Genomic DNA, 19470 nt, shown 5'->3' with positions numbered 1-19470 from the left:
TAGGGACCAACCAAATGAGGATGTGCTTTGAGACGCTACCTTTTAAGAATTCTTGGGTCGGACAACATCTCAGTCATAAGTATGAAGAACATTCCAAAAGTTTCTACAAATATCATAAGTTTTATAACCAATTTGTTGCGCCTATAATTTCTAAATATATCATGATTATTTTTAATATTATGTTAACACAAAAATAAAAAATGAAATGCTTTCCTGCTGTATATGTTTGCAATTTAAATGTAAAATGAACTTTCAAATGAACATTTACAGGCAATATAAAAATTCCATTCGAAGTTCAGATAAAAAATAGTGAAAAATCTTGAAGACAATATCCAACAGTAACATGATGGCTGTTTCAAATTTCTGAATGCATATTTTGCATTGCTGTTTGCTGCTTTCTGTAGTTCTTCACTGTCCACCTCTTTTTCAGACAATTCAATAATTTGACCAACTTTTACATATGTTCACTTTTTTTTAAGTTCTCTTTTCACTAAGATCATGGAAGTTCTATTTCTTTCTTCAGCATACTACAGATTTTTTCAGCAAATGAGTTGCTGGTAGGAACTGAAAATATGTATGACCTTAAACTCAGATGCTAGAAATGCTGGATGTCAATTGTGGTCTGCTGTTTTAAGCAACCTACCAAAATTTGGTCTTCTGCTTTACTTTTATCAAAGTCTTGCATACGCATTACAGAAATCATATATTTCATTGTATAACTCATCTTCATCCAAGTCGAAATTCATTTTGTTAGTAACCAAACATACTGCCATTGTAAACAGAAATCATTTTGTTGTTTAAGCAAAAAACTTTTATGCAGATTGGATGCGCTGTTTTCAGAAAAATTCAGTTATGGGCCAAAAAGTCAATGCAATGTGACAAAGATTGTCATTTTCAAAACACAGCCTCTGTGATTTTGGTATTTCATGAACTTCCTGTACTAAGAATTTATCTTGTTTGCTGCTCCATAGCTTGCTCTTAAGGTCACTTATTATTCTGTCCAACTCAACAGAAGATAACTGAAGTGTTTTCTAGCAAGCAGTTTCAAGCAGGGGAAAAATATGCTAGAGAAAATATACCAGTAGATAGTATTCAGAACTGAACATTCAGTTTCTTCAGCATAATTTGAAGTCACAAACTGCAAAATCAATCTTTAATGATCTTCTTAGCCCTTTGAAATAAAATCCAACTTTATGGCAGGCCAGCAGTTTACAATTATGTCAACTGCAGGAAGTAGCGAGAACCATCTTGTACAGACATGTCATAATATTTTTTGAAACTGTCTCCACAAACTCTGAAAATTCCCTTAGTGAATAAACATTTGATGCAGAGAAACTAAATCCAGCGTAGAGTTTGAAGCCTCTGCATCATGAAGAAATTGTTTTAGCAACATGTTTTACAGCATTACTTATGACATGGAAGTTGCAGTTAGCTCGCCAAATGGACAGATTCTTGTTTTTCTGTTAAATAAAAACTGACTTTTTTTGCAATATCTGACTGGAGCATTATCAGCACTGTATGCAGTTACTTGATTCGGATGGAAGCCAGTAGATTCTGTAATGTTCTTTATTACACAGAAAATGTCTGTATTTCTTCAGAGTCTTTATAAAAATCTAGCCCTCTCTGATGTACCCCATGGTTAACATCAAAGTACTTACCTACATCAGGAAAAGTTTTCATATTTTGTCAGTTTGAAGTATCCAAGGCCACAGGAAAATAAAAATGTTTATGAAGCTAACCTATGACTACATATTTACACTATGTGTCAAGAATAGTTTCCAAGATAGTCATTGCCTTAGTTCTTCCACACAAAATCTCCAATGCAATACTAATGTCTGGAAACAAGGAATGATGCAATTTCATTTAACAATCCAATGACTTTTTGTCATGGCCATGTTTTACATTGTAATAAAGAGATGCACCTTCTTCAGATATATGTTTCTTTACAAAGGAAGTTGAAATTGTTTTATTTTTTTAGTGTTAGTGTTGTGGCGCAGAGAGAGAGAGAGAGAGAGAGAGAGAGAGAGAGAGAGAGAGAGAGAGAGAGAGAGAGAGAGTGTGTGTGTGTGTGTGTGCGTGTGCGCGCCTCCTGATAACCCACTAGGCCTACAGCTTTTCTTTCTTCAAATTTTATCAAAAAACATGGCAAGGGGAGTAACAAACTTTGCTGTGAAGTTTTTTCTTTAATCAGCCAAGTGAAAAAAAAATCTTGGTTTTCCCATCAGTCTTTGTCGAAAGCAGTATATTTTAACTTTCTTCTTTAGAACACATGAATTTGACAAATAGGCATCACTGGAGGAAGAATGAAACATCTTTTCCGAATACTGAACATTCCCAATTTTAAAATTCTCAAACTGTACGTGAAACATACTGGAAACCTAAATACCCAGTAATCCCTAATTTAATGGACAAATGTGTATTTTGAATTGTGAACAGTGATTGGTGGAGAAAATTCATACTTAATTCCTGCCTTCACTTGCATGATTCCTCAAATTCAGCAGAAGGCGAGATAAAAGTGTCTCCCGAGTCCCATTACCCAGTATCTGGAAGTGTGATTTCCAGGGCAATCCAGATGAAAACTGGACAGGTGGGAACACTAGACAATGCTGTTGCTAAGATACTGATCTCATATTTGGGATAATAGGGTTCACTCTGTCTGGCCATCCTGGTCTAGGTTTTCCTTAATCACTTCAGGTAACTGTGGGTACAGTTCCTTCATCAAGGTCACAATCCACCACCTGACCTATCCTTATAGACCATACTTATCTATTCTCTCTCTCTCTGCATATGTGTGTGTGTGTGGGGGGGGGGGCGGGGGGGGGGGGGGGGGGGGGGGCACGGAACACACGCACACGTGCTTATTCCAAGCTGCTGATTTTTATTGTGTTGCCATGACAATTTCTATATCATTGTGATATTATCCTTGGATGAATAAAAATAAACTACTTCCAAATATTCCTTCAAAATGAAAGTAAGTGTCATCTTCTCCCACACCCAGTCAACAGTGGTACTGAAAAGCTTCTTAAACACAGCAGATTTCTACTAAAAAATACGTAGTACCTCTGAATTTATATGTATTAATAAATTAAAGTCCTCTCTTGCATTCTTCTTTCAGTATAAGCAGACTAATCTCTGAAGTTCTTGCAGTGATTTTGATACTGGTGTCATTCTGTGTCAAGTCAGTAAGTGCTACAACTTGATCCTCTTGGATTCATTTAAAGGTAAGTATGCACATAGTATACATAAATAGTAACAAAATAATTTCAAAATTTTCTGATTAATGGCCGTTGGGTAATATGTGCTCAAACATGTGAAAAAATATCAAATTGTTGACTTGCAAAACAATATTGATTTGTTCACAACTTGTGTTCTATTTGAGCTCACTTGAAAGCTACCTCAAAGGGCTTTAATATGACAAAACATAATTAGCTGAAAATATATATTTATTTCTTATAAAATCATGATTATTGAGCTCTGAAATACTTTATTTTTAAAATTCTCAAAAAAATGTGCGAAAAATACTATTTTCTTCTACATATTCTGGAAGGGGATGAGCATACAAAACTATCAAAAGTAATTGTATGTTTAAGATGGTGCCGGGAAACACCTTCAAAAACTAATTTATTTTAAATATTAGGCCTACTTCTCATTAACTGTGTGTTATTGTATAATAAATGCTGACATTAAGATAAAATAGCTTAGAACAGGTAGCAGGAAAAAATATTTGTCTCATCAGTATTGAATTAAGAAAAATAAGCTGCAAACCTAGCTTAACGGTAATATCAGAGAGATACCTAAAATCTGTTATTAGTTCTTGTTACCTATTGAGATGAGCCATATCAGTCCAACTCATCATGCTTCTTGTCAATTGGTTTGTTGCAACTATTTCTGCACAGAATAATGTATATGTTTGCCCTATAGCAGTTTGAAGGTTCAAGATTGTCTTTAGATCGCTGTTGCTTATGGAAGGAGTGTGAATGGCTGAAGAATGTGAAAGATGTGAATGGTCCACATGGCTGTAAGACACTAACTGCTATTTCATCCCTTTCCTGATTTTTTCCAACTACACATGTTAACCACTAGAGTCCATTATATTCACAAGCAACACCTCTATAAACTGTCACAAAATCCCCCAATGAATTTATTGATTCTTTTCTGACAAATTAAAATAATTTACTTGACATTTCTTTGAGGACAAGTCAGCAATCGGCATTCCCAAAAAAGACTGAAAACCAAGCTTAAAGAAGGCAAATTTTTGGTGATTTTACTGAGAACTGTACCTTTGCTGTATAGGATGAAGTTCAAGGTTACCACTGGACCACCATACAAGCAAAAGTTCATCCCGTTATAGCTCATTAAGAGGATATGACAAACTTGAGCACACAAGTCGTGTCATTATATCTGAGTGCCTCACACACAACAATGTTGCTGTGCATCTGTTCCAATCCTACTTTATTGACTTTCTGGCCAAAAATTTAATAAAAAAAGCCAATAAAATTATATTATGTCTCTGACGCCCAGTACAAACGTAAAAAGAACTTCATCAACTTGTGCTATCATGAAATACATTTCTATATCGAAACCCAGTGATATTTTTCAGCCTGCTCTTCTCATAGTACAAAAGCTAGCGATGGTGTTGGTGGAACAGTCACGTAACTGACTAACCAAGCAAGTCTGCAGCACCCATACACAGATCAAATCCTAATACCTAAGCAACTTATGCATTTGCTAAGGCAACTATATGCATTTGCTAACAATAGTGTAGAAGAGGTCAGTTTCAAGTATGCTATTATGGAAGATCACGGAAATCAAGAATGAAACTTATGGATATATTTGAGAAATGTTCGCAACTGTAGGGACACAATAACTCCATGCCTTTATTCACTTAAGCAAGAACGAAGCAACAACAAAAGTATCTGGATTCTACTGAAAGCAAAATTGAATTGGTGACAGTTGTTGACGGTGATCAAGTACCATTTGATGACATCAAAGGTCACTGTTTGTGAATATAAACAACAATGGTGGTTAGCCTGTGAAATTGGGAAAAAAAAATCAGGAAAAGGATTAAATTACAGATAGCTCCATACATCCACATGGACCATCCAAATCTTTCACATTCCCCACTCAAAGACATTCTTTTAATTAGTAGCAGGGAACTAAAGGTAATTTTTAACCCTCAAACTGCCACAGGGTGAACATATCTCAAGAAGTAATAAATGACTGATTTTAGGCATAACTCTGGTATTCAGCTGCATTTAACTACACAATAACATACAGCTAATGAGAAGTAGGCCTAACAATTAAGATATATTAATTTTGAAGATGTTTTGGAGCAACATCTTAAACATAAAATTACATTTGATAGTTATCCCACACTCATCCCAACTTGAAACTTCCAAAACATATAAAGAAAAACTATCTTTTGTTTTTTTTCTTAGAATTTTAAAAAAGCAGTTTTCCCAAATCCAATAAATTTAATAATGATGTTTTAATACAAAATGAATACATATTTTCAGGTAATTATAAAAGAGCTTTCAAATGAACTCATTAGAACATAAGTTGTGAGCAAATCAGTGATGTTGCCCAAGTAAAAAATTTATTATTATTGTTGTTGTTGTTATTCATCATCACATTACTTAGTAAACTTTCATCAGGAAAAGAAAAAAAATTGTTTTGTGTTACTATTTATGAATATTGCATGCATACTTAATTTAAAATAAATCTAATACAATCAGGCTGAAAATCATATTTTCATTTGTTGATCTGATGTGGAATGATCCATTGTTTTCTTTAACAGACTGATTCACAAGGAAACCATTACACCATACAAGTCATCTAGCCTTAGACACTTAGTGATACTTGTCCGAATCTGGAGTAGATTGCTTGTAAACAATAAACTAATGCCTAAGTAATTCCAATAATTATCCATGTCCGTATGTTAGCATCAGTCACAATTTTTTGGTAGTAATACTTAGCTGAGGCCAACAGCCTTGCCACCGTGGTAACACTGGTTCCCATCAGATCATCTAAGCTGCCGGGCTGGCCTAACACTGGGACGGGTGACCATCCGGTCTGCCAAGCGCTGTCGGCAAGCAAGGTGCAATCAGCCCTTGTGAGGCAAGCTGAGGAGCTACTTGATTGAGAAGTAGCGGTTCCGGTCTTGGAAACTGACATACGGCCGCAGGAGTGGTGTGCTGAACACATGCCCCTCCATATCCACATCCAGTGACACCTATGAGCTGAGGATGACACAGAGGCAGGTCAGTGCCATTGGGCCTTCAGGGCCTGTTCGGGAGGAGTTTAGTTTTTTAATACTTTACAAATGTGGCCTGAATTGGGTGTTTCTGCTAACTGATGTATAATTTGACTGGCTCCATATAACATGATGGGATTTGTGGAAGTTCACAGACTCCACATGCTTTTGAGCAGAGGACACTTTGCGTAAGTAATAGTCACACTCATACTAGCCCCTTCCTCCCAGTAGGCTCTTTCTGACTGAACATTAAAAGTAAGGGCTGAAATATGATAGCAGACACACACACACACACACACACACACACACACACACACACACACACACACACACACTATCTTGTGGTGACAGACTGACCTGTACTGTAGCCTAATGTCTAGGTTAGGTTGAAGCCTGATAATCTATTTATTGGTTGGTACAGCCAAACAACGTGAATGTGAATGGGAAATAAAGGCTGTGGTAATACAATGACCTGTCACGTAGCCTGATGTCTACATTGTTGACATATTTAACAACTTTTCATAACAAAACAAACTTTTTGTTATAAAAAACTGCAAGGTGAATTCAAAATATGCCTACATTATACAACAGACAAGTCTCCAACAAATATTTAAACCTTTATACTCACTTTTTTAATGTATATTCATGTATATAACTTTATATGCCAACATTGACAGAATACAGTTTCTGCCCCTTCAGCTGGAATCCCTGCCTTAAAGTATTTAAATGTAATCTCAGCCAGTGACTATTCATTTTGACATCATTTGAGTTTCAGTCTTATTGTAAATTGATCTTCACCCTGTGTCTCACAATCATCTTCAATGCAACAATTTATCCCAGTACACAACCGAAAAGGAGTGAAAGGAGTTTCTTACCTTGCCCAGCAGAAATCTAGCTCAAATTATATCTCATCCACGAAATTCATCATGCATACTATGATAGAAATGTCTATCTTGATACATATTATCTCAAAATTTCCCCAAAAGACTAAAAATGCTTCCACATCAGTCGTATGTTGCTCCCCTGCAATTTCTATCCAGCTCTTCAGGTCCCTACACCAATATATAGGATGAAGGTTTCGAAAGTCCATTACAAATTTTCATTTTCTCAATTTTTATTTTTTCTTCCTAAAGTTTTCCATATAGGTTACCCAATCACCATAGCAAAATACTGACTGAAAATGAAATTTACACGCAGGTTTCTCCATTTGATCAATCTCTTCCTTTAGAAGAATCGAATGGGCGAACATACCTTGCATTTACCTGCATTTAACAATGATGATTGTAAATAGTGAACACAGCAACCAGCAAACCAACTGATATAACATTGGCACTTTCACGAGTCATATCTATAATTCACCTTAGTTTCTGATAACCATTCACTTACCAAAACAACATACTTGTCACATCAGTCACAATTTCTTTATGGCAATACTGTGTATAATCAGATTTACTACAGAAATGAGATTATCAACAAGTGTGAAACTGCAGTTAAGTCCAAACACTTTGTAAATGATTCAGTTACTTATAACTAAATATTTTCTGGGGGAGAAAAATCCTGCACACCAATCTATCAGATCTTCATAACTTTTCAGACTTTTCAAAGTGATGGAAAGATGAGTAACTTGTTTTAAATGTTTAGAAATGTAAAATGGTGCACCTGAGAAAATGTGAAACCATAGTACCATATCAATGAGTCACTACAGCAATTAGTCAACTTCTACAAATGCATGCATGTACAAATTTGTGGGGACATAAAATTGAATGGTGACATGAGTCCAGTTCAATCTTAAGTAAAGAAGGTGGTACACTTCTGTTCACTTGTGGGATACTACAGTCAGTCTACAAAGGAGATTGCTTTCGAAACTCTCTCGCAATCCATTGTTGAATACAGCTGAAGACTGTAGAACCCATAACAAATAGGACTAATAGGGGATATTTAAGATACACACAGAATGGCAGCCCATACAGTCACACATTTATTTCAATCATGAGAGAGCATCAAGGAAGTAATTAAAATCCTGAATTGGCAGACACTCATCTTAAGTGAGAAAACTAGGAATATTTTACAGCCCCTATTTACCACTCTTGTGAGGTCCACAAAGACAAGATTAGTCTAACAGTAAGGGTAGATGCATTTAAACTGCATTGCTTCCAACTTTTTAAGCAAATTTTGATGTTAGCCACGAGTGGAAGCAACACCCAGATAAAAGTGTAATTTTGGATTTACTCCAGTAAATCTGTTCCCTTCACAAATTACAGCAGTTTTTCAGTGCATGACAAAGAAATCACTAAGATAAGTAGTGTCACATACGTTCAGTCATGGATAGTGCATGTTGAATGCTTCACTCAAATATTAGTCCCCAGGAAACAGGAGAGTGCATGTTTAAGCAGTTATTTATCAAACATTTATACAACATAAACTGTGATGTCATGTGACTAAGGGAACTATTTGAAGTCTGCCTAAAAGCGCAGAGTGAGTATGATAACAGCTTGTCTGACACAGAAAAATGAAATGGTAAGGATGCCCAAATATCCCAATTATTTTGCAAAAGAATGTTACGTCTTACATTTTACCAGTGTTGATATAATGGCCCCTCATGCTCTCACGGGTACAGTGCCCGAGTGTTGTGTTCATGGAACAATATTTTGATAAATTAACTTCTTAGCATTGTGTGTTCACTGAACCTGATGAGTTTAAGTGATGTGGGAACTGCTCTCACTTTTATATACAAGCAATTACTCCATCTCTCCACACTCTTTGCTTCAGTGATCCATATTCATCTGCACCCAAACATGTTTTTTCCTGTCTGAAGCATTTAACGTAGGCCTAGAGAACATGCTGTGAGATAATTATGTAAAAATTTAATTTTGTAAGAAATTCTATATTAAAGTTGGATTAGGACCTTCTTAAAGTGTATCAATAGAGTTTTTTATAGTTGGGTCCACAGCCACTGCTGATTTGTTGAGGAAGTCAGTTTCCTGCATAGGCTGCTTTTCTTTATTTTTATCAATAATCACTTTATTTCACACTTTAGCTGTTAGTTACTATCATTCCTTTGCATGTTTTCAAGCTACCTCTGTTGCTTGTGCCACAGTGAAAAAACTGTAATTGTATGACATTTTATATTCCATACATCTGTGTGGAGAAAGCAACATCTGACAGCATCCTTAATAAAGATATCTTATAATTGTGGTCATTATGGGCACAACCTGTATAAACATCACAGCTCGCACGCATGAGAGACATGACAAAATATAGTTTGGGCTATAACTACCACAACTGTGATACATCTTTATTAAGGATGCCATGATACGTTGCTTACTTCACTCAGATGTGTGGAATATAAGATGACGTACAGTTACAGCGTTTCATGGTGATTTAAGTAACAGAGGCATGTCAAATCAGCCAATTTTAAAAATTATTCCCACCTGACTATCTCCAATTTTGTTCAAACTCTTACCATTGTTGCAGGCACAGCTCAAAGGAAGTTCTGTAAAGTTTTAGATAAACATGTGCTGAATTTGGAGGTCTCTCAGTCAATGTGCATATTATCACGAATAAGTAATCATGTTTAATAACACTTTATAAGCTGACTACTGTAGTGAGAAATCTGAAAATTGGTATTTCTACTCGCCTTTTGGTGTCAAGTTCAAATATAATATGGACAACGTCAGTGAGGTAGTAAATTTTCTAGAGCTGCTGCTCAAAGTGGCAAAGTGGGCAAGAAAATTATCGTATGCGTGCCACCCCAGTTTCAACCATTGACATCTCCAGCTTAAATCATTTATATTTCACCGTATTTGTTCCTTTTTATTAAGAAAGCTGACATAAGATAACATGATAAATACTAACTTTAAAGTTTGTTTAGTATATGAGACATATGGACCCAGACCAGGTGTTTTAAATATTACCATCAACTTTGACCAATGTTCTGGGTCAAGTACCTCACAATGGCAGTCAGTCAATTTTTTCTGACTAGTTCCATTAGAAAGAGCAAATTTTTATCTATCAGGTATTAGTATGTATATTTTGTATGAGGAATAACACGTAAACAACTTTCGAGTGGTAAACATGTATCTGACGTAAATGGATGCATGATAAATTATTTTTAAGACCATATAAACGGGAAACTTTCACTGGTCCATGGTGGTAGTCAAGTAATCAATTTAGAAAGAAAAAAAATGGTAGCAGCTCTGCTATTAGCAGTTTAATGAAATCAGCGAGTGTCACCATGGGGCCATATCTGATAGCCACACAAGAACAGCAACAGGTGGGTCTCCTCATACAGGTTGCCAAGCCTCAATCTGGTTGCTCTGCCATGTTCCCAAGTCTGTTACACGGTTCTTAATCAGGTACCCAAGATTGAGTTGCTCCTTACTATTGCCTGGACATAAATGTTTCTTCAGTATTGAATAAATTTCACCCAGGAAGCTTGTACTGCCATCCCATCAGTGCTGCAGATGGGGCTGACATTTTGGTTACAATATGCTGCACTGGAACTTAGCAATAGTCTTTTCTATCTGGCCAATAGAACAAATGTACAGGACCTTCAGAATGCACGAAGTCTATTAACACATCATCTTGTTCAAGTGATACGTCACTGATATTTCCAATCCACCATTTACTGTCACAAATACAGGCTATACTCTATTGTCCAGGTTGGAGATTCAAAACCTTTTCCCCAAAGCAGCTTGTGACCGACTGGCCAACATTAATTATAAAAGATGCTGTATCATTCGAAACTTTGCTAATATGAATTCCTTTTTCTTCACACGACACAAATTGGTGACTGCCTCTTGTCCCAGAACTGGTTTTGGCATTTTCAAATCTTTCTTCTTGAGGCAATCTTGCAATTTCAGCTTCAACCTTTTCAATGAAAAAGAAGTTAATTCCACCATTCACATTCTCATCTCATCACAAAAATTATTTCCACCATTTACATGGTGATTTGCCATGGCTTGTCCCAAAGAAGTTCCAATCAGTCTTGCTTCCAAAATCATGTTCATAAATGCATAAGTCTATGAAGTTCTTGAAATTTTTGTACTGAGCACCAAAACAGTCATTGAAGTAATAGAAGCAGTTGGTTTTCACTATTTTATTCTTTAGGTGCTCAATCAGCAACAGTGTCATGCCTGAGGGAATCACCAATTATACAAATGTTAAAATTTTGGAGGTCTTCAGCACCTGTGTAATGAACTATGAATGGGGGTCTGGCTATTTTGCCGATGGAAGGATTGCACACCATCTTGCACCACAAATGTATAGCTTTCTGGAAGATCCATTGAAAAAACAATTTGTCCCATTTTCAAATTGTTTATCATCTTCCAATGGTGGTGCTGATGCTTCATAGTGCAGTGGTAGCATGAAAGGTTCAGTATTTTTTTTCTGTCAATTCTGAAATAAAATCTTCAGTTGTCAGCTGCTTTGTGTCCAATGTTTCTTTGTCAGTGTGGACCCACTGCTTGCATTCAGTACCTTCTGCATCACTATCCTTGAAAGAATCTGTCAAAAAATAATTCTAATACTTCTTCCCCATGGCATTTTTCACAATGATGGAGCATGCAGACTCTTGATTCTAAGCTAGACACAGTTTTTAAAGCAGGCAATGGACTGGACTTCTATCATTAGCTTAACATTATGATGTATTGTACATACACAAATTTAATGAGTTCCAGAAGAAATGACAGACACACCATTTGGACATAATTCACTGAATTTAGATAATTCAGTTTTAGCTCCATTGTGAGCTCGATATATTATAAATAGGTCTTTCAGGAAGCAAAATGAGTTATTCCTGCACCTTTCTCTTCTGTCCTTCATTTCTAACAGAAACACACTTCAGTTCTAACAGAAACACAATCTAACTCCATAACACAGCGTGCTATAGTCATCATCTCCATAAAATTGTTAAACTTTTGATTTTAGTTGGTCCAAAATCTTGTTTCCTTGCTCCCTTCCAAACAGAGCAAGAATTTCATATTCTTTTTCCAACTTTCTGGGAATATGAACTATGGGGTCGACCGAAGCATCCGATCCCAACCATCAGCTTTGACCTGTGACGTAAGGCTGTTGTGGTGTGTGACGTCACAATGGCGCGGAATTTAGTTTGTGAGAGTGGCGTGTTTGTAGGTGTCATTTTGATGCGATCGGTGGTGCTCTCTGGTGGTGTGTTTCTGGTTTAGTTTGCGAGTGTGGCGTCATGTGTGAATTTTGGTAAATTGCTTTTTTTCTGTCTCTGGTAGGTATGGATATGACTGACAGGGGCAACAGTTTTCGGTTGTCGGCTATGATGGGGGGACAGTGAATTGTCTCTAATAAATTTTCTTCAACTATTTGGATTTTTCGATGAAGTCGTGAAGTGTTCAGTACGTCATGAAGAAACAAAGTTTACTTAAAGTTCCGGCGTCTTGGACCACGGATGGCTGTATGTGGAGATGTCGTAAGGATAACAGGTCAAGGGAAGTGTTCGATCCCAATGTGTGTATTGATATCGTGAGCTGCTGTTGAGCTATATAGGTCAAGAGAAGTGTTCGATCCCAATGTGTGTATTGGGATCGGGAGCTGCTGTTGAGCTATATAGGTCAAGGGAAGTGTTCGATCCCAATTTATGGGATCAGGAGTTGCTGTTGAGCTATATAGGTCACGGGAAGTGTCCGATTCCAGATGATATTGTGTTTAGTGGTATTTGGGGAGTTTTGTGATGTCGGTTTCTTTCATCGTTTTGCGTGGTTTTGTATAGGGGTGGGTGTCTAAATTTGTTTATATTTAGTTTGTCCCCACCTAAAAACCCCCTATTTCCCGCGCTTGTCCCGTTAGTGTCATTAGGCTTTTTGTGGAACATGTGTGTGTGTTTTTCGATGTATTTTCGTCCTCATAATGTGTATGTGACGACTTTATTTGCGCCATATTGGAATCGTGGTTTATGGTCGTTTCCGCCATATCTGTGACGTCATGGGTCAATGGAGATGGACGGGATCGGACGCTTCCATATTTCCGAACTATGTTGCCCCCTGGCAATAGGGTTAAGAATTCTTTTAAAAATTTGTACCCATTTTTCTAAATTTTTATCACATGGTTTTATTTCAGCACCACAATTTATGAAAAAAAATGACAAAAATGTTTTATGCTTAAGACACAAATGGTTCGAAACATGTGGCACACGTGTAGTAAGTCTCCCCCCCCCCCCCCCCCCCCACACACACACACACACACACACACACACACTTTTAGTAAATGAGCTACTGTGTTGACCTTGCCCACGTTGTATTTGAATGTAGTGCCAAAAGGTGAAACTAAATATCAATTTGCAGAATTATCCTTGAATTCAGTCAGCTTATACAGTGCTGTGAAACATCATGATTTATTTGTGATGATATACAGACTGACTGGATGACTTCCAATCTGATGGCTCTGGAGTCCAAAGTGCCGCACACGCTGAGCTAAAACTTTACAGAACTTCCTTTGAGATATGCCTGCAGCTGTGGTAAAAGTTTTAACAAAACTGGAGATGGTTCATTAGGGACCTCTGGTTGACTTGACATGGAATGACACAGAGATAGCTTGAATATTCTCAAAGGGATGAAATTAGCTAATGGCTAATGCATGAAATAAAGTGTATTTCAAAAAGCAGCCAAAACAGGAATATGACTTCCCTCAAAAAATACTTAAGTGCTCGCAAAAAGTTGTGGTCAGTCCTTCCTAAAAAAATGTTGCATTTAAGAAGTAACTTGAGCATTACACTTTTAGTATTCTTTAGCTCAGGAATACAAGATATACAGTTAGTTTCAGCCATCAAGGATTATATAACCATTCTGAAGAATCAAAAAATGTTAGTGCACACTTGTATGCTAACTGAATGTTGTGAGTGGTACAATATCCAAAAGAAAACAGAAACCTACAGGGAACAAATACAATTTAGTATTCTCTTCTGCTATGATACATTCTACCATACCTTTGTGAACTGTTAAACTAAAGGTCACTTCCTCATTCCTATGAAATTTAAATGAGCATATAAACTCATCTCTAGACGAGTATGAATTGTGCTGTATTTCTTGATTTCCTAAGGGCATTTGACTTAGTACCACAGCTACGCTCATTGTCAAAAGCGCAATCATATGCGGCATAAAGTGAAATTTGTGACTCGGTTGAGGACTTCTTGGCTGGCAAGTCATCGTCAGATGTAGTTAAGTAACTTGGGTTGTGCCCAAGTGAAGTGTGTTGCGACCCTTGCTGTTCATGTTGTAAATGACCCCCAGAACAATATTAATAATAAGTCTTTTTGCAGATGATGCATTTTTCTAACTGAAAGAATGCTGCATAAATATTTATTCAGATCTTGATAAGATTTCAAAATGGTGCAGAGGCATACAACTTGCTTTAAATGTTCACAAATGTAAAATTATGCACTTCACAAAACAAAAAAAACACAGTATCCTATGACTATAATGAATCACAGCTGCAGTCTGCCAACTGGTACAAATATCTGGGCATAACACTTTTAGGCACATGAAATGGAGTGCTCATATAGGTTCAGTCATGAGTAAAGCAAGTGGTAGACCTTGGTTTAATGGCAGAGTACTGTGGAAGTGCAATCAGTTCTACAAATGAGGTTGCTTACATATGACTTATGCGACTGCTCCTGTAAGCACATCCGACGATGACTCGCCATCCAAGATAACATGCTGCATCCTCCCAGCCAAGAAATACAGAAGTGTCCGATTCCACATGTCTACTTTGATCCATGATGTCACAAATACGTCAGAAACGACCATACACCACGACTCCAATATGGTGCCTGTGGTGTCATTACATAAACATGACCACAAACACGAAAATACATTGAAAAACCAACAAACACACGTTCCACAAAAAACCCAATGAAACTAACAAGACAAGTGTGGGAAATTGGGGGTTTTTGGGTGGGAACAAAGTAAATATAAACAAATTTAGACACACACCATCATACGAAACCACACAAAACGGCGAAAAAAAAACCGACAACACAAAACTTTCCAAATTCCACTGAACACAATAACCTCTGGAATCGGACACTTCCCTTGACCTATATAGCTCAACAGCAGCTCCCGATACTGGGACACCCACAGCCATAACCACACATTGGATTTGAACAGTTCTCTAGACCTATATAGGTCAACAGAAACTACCTATACCAAATCATAAAACCCAAAACTACAACCACGTCCACAATCATCACTAACTCAAAAAACACAACAAACCAACAAAATTGGAATCAAACACTTCCCTTGACCTTTTATCCTTACGACATCCCCACATACAGCCGTCCCTGGTCCGAGACAGCGGAACTTTAATACGCCTAATTTCTTCACGACATACTGAACACTTCACGACTTCTTCGAAAAATCGAAATAGTTGAAGAAATTTTATTAGAGACAATGCACTGTCACCCATCATCGCTGAGAACCGAAAACTGTTGACCTTGTCAGTCATATCAATACCTACCAAAGACATAAAAAAAGCAATTTACCAAAATTCATGCATGACGAACAGAAGAAAACTACAATAATGTCAAAATAACAAAACTAAAATCATTAACTCATTGAAAAATATTCCGCTGAAGGCACAATCTCGATACCACACACGTGCAACGCTATCGCGCAAATGAACCCCCATACACCACGTACCACGCTACCCATAAACACACCACCAGAGAGCACCACCGATCACATCATAACAACACCTACAAACAGGCCACTTTCACGAAGTAAATGCCACACCTTCATGACGTCACACACCAGAAAAGCCTTACGTCACAGGCCAAAGCCGACGGGTGGGATCGTACGCTTCAGTCGACTCTGCTCAAGCGTATGAGACCCGCATAAAATAGGACTAAAAAGGGTACTGAATGTATACAGAGAAGGGCAGCACAAATGGTCACAGGTTTATTTAATCTATGGGAGAGCATCACGGAGCTACTGAAGGAACTGAACTGGAAGACTTTTGAAGATAGACAAACTACCCAGAGAAACTCTGAACCAAGTTTCAAGAACCAGCTTTAAATGATTGTCCTAGAAATATACTAAAACCTACTTAGTATCACTCACATAGCGTCTGTGAGGATAAGATCACAATAATCACTGAATGCACAGAGGTATTCAAAGAATCATTCTTCCATTTGTGAATTGAGTGGGAAGAGACCCCAATAACTTGTACAATGGGATGCACCCTCTGCCATGCACCTCACGGTGGTTTGCAGTATACACATGTAGATATGTATTTACTTTACCTTTACATGTGTAACTATTCAACTAATTTGGGGTCATAAATGATCTTTATGTAAGTTTTTGATACACATATTTCTTCAATTACAATGTAATTTGGGTATGAGTAAACCAACGTCCCTGGTAAATGGGCCAACCACTGAAGACAAACCTAAAATGAGGAACATGGGGGAAATAAAATGCTTTTATATAAAAGAACTTAGTAAACATACATAAGCAATGCACAGCAGTCTCCACCCAAATGTGGTTGGTTTTCTATTGTCTCTATTTACTTATAAAATACTCTCATATCGATGAGTTATTTCCTTAATTTTAATCATGTTCTGTGGACAATAGTACGGAGCCAAATAGTAAACTACTATGGGAACAAACAAGATATATGTCAAACTGGGAAATGTTACTTTTAAATAAATGAGGGAATCAAATGCACATTCCACCAACTATTAGTGTAGCAATAATTATGATGCTTCAGGTCAAAGCTACATTTGGTATCTTATTGATTTATTAGTGAACTGATGACACTTGCCAGTTACCTAAGAAACCCTCCAGCACAACTGTGCTTAAACAATTCCAAATGGCAAACAGCCTTATGGACTCAGTTTCAAAAATTATTGATTTCTACATTTCACAAATGATTAATAGCTATTTTATGATAGTATGTTGATTGGTATTATATGAGCTGATGGCCAAATCATATTTTTCAAAACATTTTGGGAATAAACAGCAACAGATTTGTAATTAGCGAAATAGTCTAGATCATACAGATCACATTTATTGGTGTTGGCCAGTTGACAGCATCTGGAGGCTTCTGCAGTTCATGACACACAGATCCATCTCCGCACACAAACTTTGGAGTATGATCTGTCCACCTTTGGACTGAAACCAGTCACCAATAAATGTGATTTGTGTGATCTAGACTTTTCCAAGTACAACTATTAGCCAAGTAATGCAAAGTATGGAAACGTCTAAAAGTTAGCTAAGTGCAACAGACAGCAACATCAGAATGTATTGGAAAGAAACCAAATATAAGATACACGAACAAATGGAAAACTTTGACTATGAGTTCACTTTAGAGTTGACAGAAGTCAGAGTGGTGTTCACATCTAGTATCTAATGAAGTAATTATCCACAAAAGGAATGAGAGTAACCTTGCTTTTATGAAAAGTGCAGCAGTAGTGGTTAGCACCTGTGATTTCACCTGGAACTAGATCATCACTCATTTCACAGGAAAGAAAGACAGGACAATTCAGTATCCAAAGACTGTGACAAAGTTATTGCAATCAGTGGATTTGTTATTTTATCTTTCAATTTCCACTGATTCAGAAAGACAACTGGGTGCTCGGCACCAGTAAACTACTAGTACAGCACTCAAGGAAATGAGGAAAAAAATATGCAAAATTACGGTTAGATGCTGCAGTGAAGATCAGGAGTCATAGCAACAGAGCCAAAGAAAATGAATTAATAATATACTGTGGTATCGGTAGCTGAAAAATAACAGTGCCTGTCTCATAACTTTTTACTACCAACTTCAATATGAGCCGCAGATGATCTTAGGTACTGTTAGTTTCACACCACTACTGGGGCGCTGATTGAAACTGCCAGTCGGCAATAACAAGTTATGATTCAGATGGTGCTTGTTTATCATCACAGAGAGATTAAGTCTCCCAACACATGGCGTCAATTATGAGGATTAATATGAGGGAATACTGTTGCCTTATGCAACGTAACTGTTCTTGAGAACATAATTCATTACATATTTGGAAATAATATATAAAAATAAGGCGACTTGAATAAGTTGTACTTATTCCACAACGAAATTTGAAAAAAAAAAGAAAAAAAGAAACCCTAAGCTACAACAACGCCTTACAAACGTCTCCTGAAGGTACTAGTCGTCCATAGAGCGCTGTGTAGCAACACAAGGATTTTACATTTGATAAACAAAAACAAAAAAAAGAACTGCATTACGCTATCAAAAGTTTATATATTTTATTTGTTAAATATTGTAGCTCCAGGCAAATGATGAACAAATAGTAAATAACATCTTGCACAAACCTCAAACTCGTTCTTCTTGCCTTTTCCTTTAAGTTTGCCTCCTTTTGGAATATTTACTCGTACTCCTCCTCTTTTTCCACCGAATTTACCACGTGATGACATTGGTGCAGGATAAGTACCACTATGCATAGGTAAAGGTCCTCTTGATCTTATAAGCGATGGTGGTGGCATGGGAGGCCGTAATGGCATGAGCGGTGAAACATGGGGCGGAGGTATTGGATGGAAGGGGGGATGGATTGGTCTCCCAGGACCTAACATTGGTAGTGGTGCAGTTGGCATACCCCGGGAAGGCCTCAATCCAGGAGGGGGAGGTCTCATCCGTGGGAGCAACGGCGGAACCGGCAAACCTCGCGGACGCAACGCCATCGGCGGGGCAGGAGCAGGGCGCCCAAGCAACGGTGGTGGTTTCACAGCAATCCCACGACTTTTCGGTTTCACAACACCGCCTCTGCCTTTTCCTCTACCTCTACCACGCGCCAAACCCATGCGGTTCTTACACTGCGCGTACTCCCTCCCTTATCCTCCAAACGTCAACTACGGCTACTATTCTGTCTCCTGACTCTCAAACACCACAGTATCAAAGATATTCAACTTTCAAGTAATCACCGCGGATCACATTTAACAAACGCAAAGATCGACAGAAGCAAAGAGACAAAACTAAACTTGCAGTTGCGTACAAAGTTATTAAAACAACAGCAGAGTCAAGTAGGCTATGGAAGTGAACGAACCAGACAAATTAATTTCTTTATGAAACTACAACGAGTAGTAGGATAAGCTGTGATGATTTCACTGCACTATTCTCGTTATTATAGTCTTCACAGTTCTAATTACACCAGACGTAGTCACAGATATTCAATCTCATTCTTTAGATTTTCACAATTTATTTACCTAGGCCTATCTATG

At 37.4% G+C, this 19470-nt stretch overlaps 1 protein-coding gene across 1 annotated transcript in view; it reads right to left on the bottom strand.

Annotated features, from left to right (window-relative positions):
* LOC124777298 (nuclear fragile X mental retardation-interacting protein 1) overlaps window positions 1–19144 on the bottom strand; it is a 165936-nt gene extending 146792 nt beyond the window's left edge. The window contains exon 1 of the mRNA XM_047252650.1: window positions 18568–19144. Coding sequence (XP_047108606.1) covers window positions 18568–19053 — 486 coding nt within the window. The 5' untranslated portion in view covers window positions 19054–19144. The remainder of the gene's footprint in view (window positions 1–18567) is intronic.
* Between the last annotated feature and the right edge of the window lie 326 nt (window positions 19145–19470).

Source organism: Schistocerca piceifrons, chromosome 2 (assembly GCF_021461385.2).
Source record: "Schistocerca piceifrons isolate TAMUIC-IGC-003096 chromosome 2, iqSchPice1.1, whole genome shotgun sequence".
NCBI classification, from domain to species: Eukaryota; Metazoa; Arthropoda; class Insecta; order Orthoptera; family Acrididae; genus Schistocerca; species Schistocerca piceifrons.
This window is presented reverse-complemented; position numbering and strand designations above follow the sequence as displayed.